This window comes from Pelecanus crispus, chromosome 4, assembly GCF_030463565.1.
Source record: "Pelecanus crispus isolate bPelCri1 chromosome 4, bPelCri1.pri, whole genome shotgun sequence".
Lineage (NCBI taxonomy): Eukaryota > Metazoa > Chordata > Aves > Pelecaniformes > Pelecanidae > Pelecanus > Pelecanus crispus.
The window spans coordinates 72,549,253-72,560,454 of NC_134646.1; the positions used below are offsets into that span (position 1 = coordinate 72,549,253).

At 38.2% G+C, this 11,202-nt stretch overlaps 1 protein-coding gene across 1 annotated transcript; it reads right to left on the bottom strand.

The window, feature by feature from the left end:
* Positions 1 to 2,097: 2,097 nt before the first annotated feature.
* Positions 2,098 to 11,088, bottom strand: LYAR (Ly1 antibody reactive). The gene is made up of 8 exons (XM_009479133.2): positions 10,905 to 11,088; positions 9,968 to 10,082; positions 8,855 to 8,962; positions 7,307 to 7,390; positions 5,072 to 5,408; positions 4,701 to 4,805; positions 3,696 to 3,781; positions 2,098 to 3,379 (listed from the first exon to the last, which is right to left on the bottom strand). Exons 1-8 carry the CDS (start codon positions 11,024 to 11,026, stop codon positions 3,245 to 3,247), a joined length of 1,092 nt encoding a protein of 363 aa, XP_009477408.1. The 5' UTR covers positions 11,027 to 11,088; the 3' UTR covers positions 2,098 to 3,244.
* Between the last annotated feature and the right edge of the window lie 114 nt (positions 11,089 to 11,202).

The window sequence follows — 11,202 nt, forward strand, 5'->3', positions numbered from 1 at the left end:
TAATTACATTGCGATTCTGAAAGAAAAAAATGCCAGGTCAAATCCTACTCAGACAGCTTATCTGCATACTGTTGATTTGATACAATATTCCTTATTTGCAGCTTTAAACCAATGCATGGTGTTTCTGAACATTTAGTCTGCCGCTTCCCTTCATTCAGTGATCACTGAAGTAAACCCTGAGCATCGGACACTCTGCAATGACAAGCACCAAGCAAGCATCTGGTTGTCTGTTAGACTGCATAAAAAGAACCGCTGTACAACTTCAGAGGTTCTTTCAGACTCTTGTTTCCATCTGATAAAGATCAGCTTTTTTGTCTATGGATTACAAAATGCTGGTGCTTTTCATGAGCAGAAACTGACTGTCACGACCCGAACTGGACTGTCCAGAGAGGATCGTCGAGGTTCTGGGACTCCCTTGGGCTAAATTAAGGTGAAAAGACACCGAACGATCAATTAATACTTTATTGACAGTAAACACCAACCTGAACTTGGAAAGCACCACGATCTGCAGGGCATAAGGGGGCCCTTCCCGCTGAGCCAGGAGGTTCAGAACAGACCCCCTTGCTTTCTGAACTCCTTTCCAGAGGAGTTGAGGTGCGGCTGGGTCCGGTCTTGGTCTCGGACTCGGTCAACGGTTTGTGTGAATAAGGAGGCAACCCGAACCAGGAAAGCGCCATGATAAGCAACGTGGGTGAAAGGAAAGGAAAAGGGAGAAAGAGGAGAGATACCACCACCATACTCCGGCTCCCGGAGCGGGGGCCGCCCGGGGGGGAACGGGCGGGCAGGGGCGGCAGCGCGAGGTGCTCTGGGGCTGGGGGTGCGCCTCGTACTCTCGAAGTTGTGTCTTTTATAGGCCAGTCCCCGCCCCTAGTCTCGCCCCGCCTTGAGGCTTCTTCCAGAATGTTCCGGAATGTTCTCCATCTTCTGCGCAGGCGCATGGGTGCTCGCGCGCCCTGTCCTCACATGAACTCTGCGTGGCCGTGGGCCATCAGAGGGCGGCCCTGCAAGCCCTCCCGCGGCCTCCCGGTGCCCCCCCATGGGCTCCCCACCTGCGGTGCCGCACAGACCCCAATTTATCGCTATGGACGCCTTCACGTGTCTCTTTGCAGACCGTAACTCACCTCACCACAGTGTTTGCGGCATTAACTCTTTCGGTCCCGGACACTGTCACTCTCCCAAGCTGTAAAAGGTAATTTGCAACACTCCAGAGTAAGAATTTGCTGTGAATGTTTAAATGCATAGCATAAACAATCCAAACTGCCCTTACCAGCTTGAAAAGGGAAAAAAGATGCAGCTGATGTGTTTATGATCACGTCAAGAAAAGAGTGTGCCTTCACTGAAAGCAGCTGGGGGTAATGCGGGTTGCCAACAGCAGCAGGGCCGGCAGCGCTCCCCGCAACTCCCCGGGCAGAGCGCTCCTGCTGCCCTCTCAGAAAGCGACCTGAGCTGCCAGGCACGCTCCCACAAGGCAGCTGGCAGCAGCTGGCAGCAGCTGGCGGCAGCTGGCGGCAGCTGGCGGCAGCTGGCGGCCGAAAGCAGAGGCAGAGGGCAGGAAGGCAAACCTGGCGTGCGGACACGGGGCCGGCGTTTTGAAGCGCAGGACAGCAAGAGAGGTTAGCTCCTAGTTCGAGGGTGGGGAGAAGAGGATGGGTGTGGCACAAACCGCAGCTGCCATCGCAAGAACTCAGGGTATCATCGGGAGAAGCTCAGCAAATGTTGCTGTCGTCAACATCAATGGAGGATGAAAAGTATGAGAGAATGGCATAATTTGGAATTCATTCTAAACAAAAAAAAAATTTTGAACAATTACTGTAACAAAATAATTTAGGATCTTAATGTAACAATATTTGTTGTAAAATAAATACAGTGAGTAAAAAGATTAGCAGCACTGTATTCATTTCAATTTCACTGACATGGACTTATTCTTTTCTATGTCCTTTCCTAAATTAAAAACAAAAACCACAACATCTAAGCTTCTGAAATGTGTTCAAACAACTTCTCAAAGTTTATCCATGTCTGTACATAAATTTTATTCTATTTATCTCCAAAGCCATTTTCATGAAATAACAACAAACACTTACTAAAAGAGATCTCAAATTTATTAGGTATTTTTGTTGCAGCTTTTATAATAAACAAGACAAGTATGTACTCAGAAAAACTGGACCCAGTGTATCAGACAGTTAATTTTTTCATATTTGTACTTTTAATATATTCAATAGTTCTATAAATTCAGACATCTGCATTATGGAGTTTTATAAAAGTGTATCTGCTTGAGATCACTATGCAACTTTCCAAAACACCATACCATCTACTGCAAGAAATTTTCATTGGCTTTCTACCACTGTTTTTAACAGATTACTCATGGTAGGAAACTCCCTATCTGGAAGTATTTTGCATTTGATTAAAACTCTATTAACTTCATGTAACTTTCCCCAGGTAACTCTGTCTCTTACAGCTGTGTAAGATTTCTGGCCTGCCTAAACTGTTTTGGTGACTGCAATATAACAGCCTCTTCAAATTTTGTCTAATTTGTGGATTTATTATACAATCATAAAGTGGCAAGATTTATTACATTTAAGGTGGTGTTTTAAAGTAATTTATTTCATCAGTCAATTTTTAGTCTGTGTGACCACTTATGTTGAAGTCGACTGCATTACTAATTAAAACATTCAGTAGCTATGCATATACAGGTAACTCAGTCTTTAGATTTTCACTGAATGTGCAATATTACATACACAAACCTGACAGACACTTGAATTATGCATCTTGCAACACAGAATTAACAGGTTATTAAAGCCTGCATATACTAGGTACAGTGCATAAAGGGGATATCAGTCATACCATTTTGAACAAAACATTTATTCTATGGTGGGTTTTTGAATATGAAAATCCTGTTTGGTCTTACAATAGTTTCTGCAAAAAGCCACACAATCCAGGCCCTGATAAACATTCATGCCTATAAATTATATCCATTACTGGAAGAATTTTAATACAGTAGGCAGCAATTATTTTCAATGCCTTTTAAAACTTGTACCAAAAAATATACATTTTCCATAAAATCAAAAAATAAGATATCTGAAAATGTTCTGTGATAAATCTAGAAAAAGAGGAATCCAGTCTTAAAAGTTAAATTCTGCTCTCATGTACACAATTTGAGAACAATGTATGATATTTGTACAGCCGACAAGAATTTGACTCAGTCTGCAAGATTAAAATGCGAAGGTTATGAAAAGTATGCAAACTCTTATTTCAGGAGTTTAACTTTGTCCTTTAAAACTTTAAATTTGGGATTGTTATTCACTTTCTTATTAAATAGGACGAGAATATCCTCTTCTGATTTGTGATGTTCACCAGCCACTGCATAATACTGAGCTATAACCTGCACAAAGACAGAGGAACAGTTTTGAGTTAGTAAAGATGATTCCACTTTAAGCAATAATACATTCATGTTACTGTATTCAAAGTAGCGTGAACTCTATTATGCTATTATTCCTCTGCAGAATTAGCACTGAATTTCTTCTGTACTCCAGTAAGCAATAAAGAACTAGCCCTTCAGCTGACACTCTGTCAATTGATATTATGTTAAATAACGCCAAAGTTTTTTGCTTATGTGGGGCAGAGTTTTATGAACTTAAGCATTACAGAAAAAAATTCACAAGACCAAACGAGATTTTAAAAACCAGGCTGTACAGTACCTTTTTTCTTAGTTTTTTTATTGAAATTTCATTGTCTGGAGCCTGTTTCAGAACAGCTTTGATGGTTCCCTTCCAGTTGAATTTACCTAGAAAACAATTAGGTGTACAATATCATTAGTAAAATTAGGTATGTCCAGGTCTTCTTCTCTAGTAGGAACCAGCCTTCAATCTCCTAATTTTGGAACCAGTTCAGCTACCACAAGAATTGTTATCTTACTGACCCTACAACAGCAGGGTGTCTTACGCATAAAGTCAGGTAGGCCATTTCCGAAGACTGTAATAGGATAGACATGAAGAACCAACATACGACTTGAACAACTAGGCTCAGGATTGCTTTCACTTAATTTCTGTGCTTCAGCTGTTAAGCAGCAACTCTTACATAATCCAGGAATCATTGGAAAGATCCTGTCTCCTCACCCTTAGAGCACAGGTAGTGAATTGCACACAGTACCCACTTCAGAGGTCATTAATTGGTAGTTTCCAAATAAACAATCTGTATGTTCAAGTACAGACATTCCCCAACAGTAACAGTATGTTGGATGACAGGTATAAGTAGGTTTATCTAAGCATAAACTAAAGTGAAACACAGCTGAAGTCCAATTTACGATTCACTGAGCAAAAACAGAGATATATGAGACACAAAGAGATGTAAGAGAGCTGTTACCTTTTTTCCTCTTAGGTGGCTAATGTGCACAGCAGCAGGGAAGAGACCTGCTGCGGTGAAACAAACATGCCAAATTCCTCACTGCCCAGTGAAAGCAAGCGTAGCCAAAGGTTGCCAGCACAGCAGAGGCAACAAATGAGAGAAGTAATTCAGCATCAGGTGTTAAGCGTAGCACAGGCTACTGACTCAGGAACAGGTATGTATAACTGAATACACATATGTATATGTACACTGAGGCACAATTTGTTTCATGGCTTGCTGCAAAAGCACCATTTTATATTCGGCATGAGGTCTTCTGCAGAATAGTTTTGTAACTATCTAAACCCCCCCTTTAAGAATACCTTTATCTGTTCCCACATTTTCTTCGTTGCCATTGGTGTTTTCTGTTTCCATGTCTTCTGAAATGTCTTCAGTTTTCATTCTCTTTATTGTGATATGAGGTTCCTCTAGAGATGGAATTGGATAAACATACACAAAACATTGTAAAACTAGAAGAAGAGGTCTGACATGACTTAAAAGTTTCTGTTCTTGTAACACGAGTTTATATTTGCTAAGTTCAGATGTTATAAAAGGACTGTGCACCACAGTGTTAAAAAATAATCTAATTTGTATATGTAACTTACTACTAAAAAAATTCTACTAAAGTAGATTATTGAGCATTGAGAAAAAGCATCTTGAAACTGAACAAGAATATAAAGTGTAGGATGGATACCTTCTACATGTTTATGTTTGCGTTTCTTTACATTTGTTTCCTCTTCTATTTCATTCTGTTGGCCATTTCCATTTATTTCAGATTCATTCTCCAAGCTCTCCTTTCCTTTTTTTGACTTTTTACTCTTTTTTACTTCTGATTGGTTTTCTAATTTCAAGTCTTTTTTCTCCTTCTTTTTGTTCTTTTGTCTCTCTTCTTTTCGTTCTCTCTTATTCTTTTTCCTCTCAATTTTATCATCGGTAATTCCATTTTCTTCTCCTGTTGTTTTTTCCTCAGTTTCTGCAGACTGCCCCTCTTCCTTCTGTTGTGATTTGTCCTGTTCTTTTTCACTGGAAATCTTTTGTTGAAAGACAGATTATTACAATTTTTACATGCCTTTTTTGACATTTCAACTTTTCCCTACTACATCATTCATGAAGAACACTAATATCCTGAATTCAATTCAATTGCTTACACATGGTGACACCAGCTACCTGAGAAATAGCACTAATTAGCGTGGCTGATTCTTCTTCTAACTTAACATCCTAAATGCTAATTACCTTAACATCACAGAAGAAATGTTACCTTACAACATAAAATTTCTATTTGAAATAATTGTCTCTGTCTTTTTTTAACATATTTGCTAAATGTAATTAAGTTAAGGGAGAGATAACTCTGATTTACACAGACAAAAATACAGCACATTGCAGCAAGACACAGAGCCTATTCCCAAATATGTGGCCCTTGAGTAATAATCTTAGCTTTGTCACCCAGTTCCCTGTCTTAGGATATGTCTGGGACAACAAACTATTATTGCAGGATGTCAACAAAGGCAGTGCTGGTTGTTTTAATTGTTTTCTCACCTTAACGTATTTGGTTTTCTTTTAATGTTCCTGGGCTTATAACAATTTTCTTGTAGAAGAATTAATATATTAATGAACATTTTTATATGTAAATTAAACTTTGATTTTAATAATTACAATTGAAATACAATTACTGAAATGTTAATGTGGCTATTTAGAAAAAGAATACATGTTTATACAAGCAACTTAATACCAACATGTTTTTGTAAAGAATGATTTCAATTCAATTTGAATTCCACTTAAGAACTTCCTTTGAGTACATACACTTCAAAGCATGTATTACACAGAATATCTTGAGATGTTTTTAAGAACTCTTAAAGGTGTGTCGAAACAATCTGAGCAAGAAAGTTGTGTTACATATTTTACTTTAATGCTATATTCTAGGGAAAATTTAAATTGTTTACTTGTGTTTAAATAAAATAATTGTTCAGATTCAAGATTTTTTGTTTTAAATCAGTTTAAATCAAGAGGGAACTGCTTATGGCTTTAGTGAAGTTGTATCGACTCAGAATTAATGTTCCAGCAAGACAATGTACTTGAAATTCAGTACCCAGAGTTTATGTTATGTTCATATCCTTAAAAAAAAAAAAAAAAAAAAAAGTATTTCCTTCCTTCCTGGTTCTTATATTTGGATTCTTCAGAAAAACTACAAATAGATTCAACAGGAATCATCAAATCAGGAACATGAGGCATGATTGTCAAGGGATTAGTGTCAAAGCTATGCCTGCACTCTTTCTCAAGAGAAGTGGGCAGAAGGGGAGAGCAATCTTTACATCAACAGAGAAGTAAGCTTCTGTAACAGCTTTCTAGTAGCAGTAGCAGATGTAAACAATCAAAACTACACCCTCCCGAAACATGCTAAGCTAGTACTGAGCTAGCAAAGAATTAGGCGCTGAGAAAAAAGGTCAGTGGGAGGAATGTGCACTACAAACTGGAAGATCTCATCTCTCTCCACTAATAAAACAGGTAAACTAGGTGCTGCTAACTTCCCACTCCAATACACATTAATTTGAGGCCAATAAAGTTCTGAGAAGAGTTTTTTTATTCCTTCTTAGTGTGTGATAGAAGATTGGAACCAAAGACACAGGTAGTGGTTTTCCCTTTTCTTACGTACTAATAGCACAGAATTAAGTTAAATTAGCCTTCTGATTAGTACATGTCACTGTGTCCAAATTTTTAATCATAACCTGCCCAGTATGCACAACTACTTCAGCAACAGTATGTTCAACAAATTAGCAATTTAGTCTAGGAATATTACATTATAACACAATGCCTTGTAACAATGAGAGACAATATTTGTGCTAACATCTACAAAGGGAGTCTGAAATGTTTTCCTTCCAGCATTTTTGCCTGCATTCCTGCTGTACGACATTGTACCTCTAACTTAACTTACATTTCTGGTTGCTTCAGAGAAAATATCCCACACCTGGTCCTGCAAAGTGCTGTCACTAATTCTCAAACTGTTCTTCATCCAATTCTGTGCAGGAAAAAAAAAACCAGTAACTGAAAAGGTGCATCTGATTTTTTTTCTTGATTACTATGTATTTGGTTCTTGATTTAGAGAAAAAAAAAATCTTGTTTTTCATTTAAGAATGTAATCACTTTTTCTGATTAACATCTGGTTAGACGTTTGTTCTCCATGAATCTCTTAAACCTCCATGCTAAATTGTTTCTTGTAATGCCTGTGTACTGTTACAAGGCTATACCATGCCTCTCAATTGCCTCACTGATAGTAATCCAGAAGACGTAAATATATAGAAAAGATTATCCTCAAGCTTTTGAATACAGCTGGTTATGTTAATGTCCTACCAAACCTTTCAACTGTTCCCAGGAGTTGAAACATTAAGGATCTGATCTTATTTATTTATTTGTGTACTGGACAGATGGTCATGCTCCTAAATGGCTACCTTAGTTTATTACAGAAAAGTAAAATTTAAGCAAATATCTCAGTGCAAACATTTGAAGGTTGTTGGAGCTATTGCAGGAGTTCCTGCTGAAAATGAAAACAAAGCAGTATATTTCTACTTATAATATGCTCACACTATCAGCAACAGAACAGCTTTCAGGAATGTGGAATTCTAAGTAAAACCTAACGTAGAGATTTTTGCATTGCAATGAAAATCCCAGGAAAGCTGCATTAGTAAATTGGAAAAATGAACCGCGAAAACTTTTGATTTCCCACTGCAACATTTCTTACCCAAAAGAAAGAGGATTCTTGACAATATCACCTTGCTTAGTTGCTGGCTGGGGCTAAACCACAACACCTGCTTAGAACTTTAACTTTGTAGAAAAGTATTCTAACCTTCAGCTCACGAGCAGCAATTTCATTGCAGCTCTATTAGATTCTATCTGACTGCTTTGGAAGCAATCATGATCTTCTCTCAGCCTCACAATCTGAGGCACAGAACAAAGTGGGGGGGGGGGACAAAACAGGCCAGCTTGTCAGTAATTCTTTACTGATACCACATGAAACATTTGGAATTTGCTTTAGCTGTGATGCAAAGTTTAGTGAAGCATGCGGTGTGGGAGATTCTGTCAGAATACTGAACAACAGGAAAACTCTTGCCTTTACCAGGAAAAAACAAAGCCACAGAAATAAGAATCCTTTGAAAGTATGTCTAAGAATTTGGACATTGAATAGAAATTGCAAGTAGGAAAAAAAAAGAGGTATTATAAAAGAACAGGCCTACACATGGAGATTTAAGTTTGAATGGTGAGTCTCTGGCTTAATACCTAATTAAAATGGCACACAGACCATCCTTTTAAGCAAGGAGATGTATTTTACAAACATTGCCTGTTTGAAACTCAGCTATTACACCATCTATTTATCAATGCCCAAATAAGCAATTTGTCCCACCTCTGTTAAAAGAGTGGCACTCTCTAAGAAAGTCTATTTTTAAGCTCACTGCATGGATTACTACAAATCTCCATTAGAACATACCTGAAACTTTACTTTTTTTCTTGGAATATTACCAAAGACACGCATTTGCTCCAGAATGTTCCGCACTTTGGGGCTTATGTTTGGCTTCTTCATTACTTCATGAATTTTCTGAATGAAGAAAATCAGCATTAAATCAGCAAAGAAGCATAATGATCAAATGATACATGCAAGGCATGCAAGTCAGAAACACACTGGACAGAAATCACCCAGTACCCACAGACTGTATAGCCTGCTCGAAACTCTTAAATATGCATGGGAAAAACACTAACTTTTGGTTTTATCATAGATTGTAAGATGCATTGAAGTTATCTATATAAATATTTATACCTATATAGTAAGCAGAGGCAAGCAGGACTGCTAACCAATGCTTTCTGATGTATGAGTTACCACCTGTAAAAAAACATTTAAAAGTAAAGTAACTGTATCACATAGGGGATTCTTGCAGCATGAAAAAGACCTGCATCAAGAAAAGCAGTTGTAAACTGATTGGTTTTTGCAAACTTCTAGAATTAATTGTGAAAAATCAGGCTACCTTTCAGGCCACAGTTTGACATGCATTTCTTTTGGTAGCAGTGCCAGCTTCAACAACCATTAATCCCCTAAGACTTCTTTAAGAAAGGAATAAAGGACAGAAAAAATATCATTATGACACAGAGTGAATCTATGGTTCACCCATATCTTTAACAGTGTATGCAGTTCTTGTAACCTCCTTTCACAAGGACACAGTACAACTGGGAAGACTTCAGAGAACCGTATGAAGAACTGAGCAGGGTAGGACTTTTCAGCCTGCAACAGAGACTACGAGATGAGGAGAGATGCTGACAGAGGTCTACGAAAGTGTATGTGGCATGAAGAGTGTGGACAATGATCAATGCCTCTTTGTATGCAAGAACTAGGGAACATCAAACCAAACTAGTAGGAAACAGATTTGAAACAAACAGAAGGTGTGTTTCTTACCAGGATAAGCGATAGACCTATCAAGGAATTGCCAAAAGAAAGCTGTGGGTATTGGGAAAGAGATCTCTCTGGTTTGATCCAGTATAGCCTCTCTTGTGTCTTTAACGATTACAAACAATAGTTATTTATCATATCTGTATATAGTACAAACCTTACCTGAATCCACTCCTGTTGTTTAGCACCTTCTTTGTTAGTTTTGGCTTCAAAATCTTTTCCACCGTATTTCTGGTCTTCACTTACACACTTCACATGTTCCTTATAATCGTCACCCCTGAACACAGGAGAGTTTTAACTGTAGTTCACTAAACCATTTCAGTCCTTCAAACTATGCAGGACTCATGTAATCAACGCACTGAAGTAACAGATGCTAGCATCTAACATTTAAACCTTAATACTGTCAATGCTTACATGAGTAAAGTATGACGTGCTTAAGGTACATACTTATAAAACTGCTGACATTTCTGTCACACTACAGCCTTCAGCGAACATTTCTGATTTGCAAAATCAGATCTGAGTCCTCAGTATACCACTGCTTTTATTAATGACTCTATAACTTAAGGCATTTCTACATGTAACATATGCACAGCTATTAATGCGCATCTGTGTTTTAATACTCACATTGAGTAGTAATTTTAAATTAGAAAAACAGCTGAAAAATGCTTGCAAAAACCTAATTCCTAAACATAGACATACTAATGTGGTAGTGTAGTTCTGACCAATGTGTAAGTGACAACCAAACTCAGAATTTTTGATGTTATTGCCAATCTCACTCTCTGCAGTAGCAGAATAAGTAACAGTTGTTGATGATCAGAAGCTGAAAGCAGTGTCACTTATAACTGTAAAAGAAGCAACTGCAATTGTTTACTGCGTGGTTTAGTTGTTCTTGCAGTTCAAACTTGGATGATTAAGCTTGAAATTATATAAAAATATGTGTAACTTTTAAATACAAATAGGAATTATTCAGAAATTGCCAAATTTAATTCTAATACACCATAGGAAATTGCCAAATTTAATTCTAATACACCACAGGAAAATTTTGTATTTGTGACGACCGCTGCAGAGCAAGCAAGGCTATTTCCCATCCTTTACCTACCAGAAATCCTTGCCGCAATCCATGCAAGAAAGGCACTGACAGTTTCTGCAGATATTCACATGTTTTTCAACTTGTGCTTTCTTCACAGATTCTCCACACGCATTGCATGTGAAAACTACCATGTTGGCGAGCGGTCAGTAGCTTCTACGAAAGGGGCACAACCTTTTTCCTCCCCACGCAAGCACAGCCCTAGAAGTACAGGGAGGAGATCTGACATTTACAGTTTGAAAGAAGCACATGGACGGCCGAAAAGAAACGCAACCGTGCGTCCACCAACAGAAAACCTACGCAGTTTGAC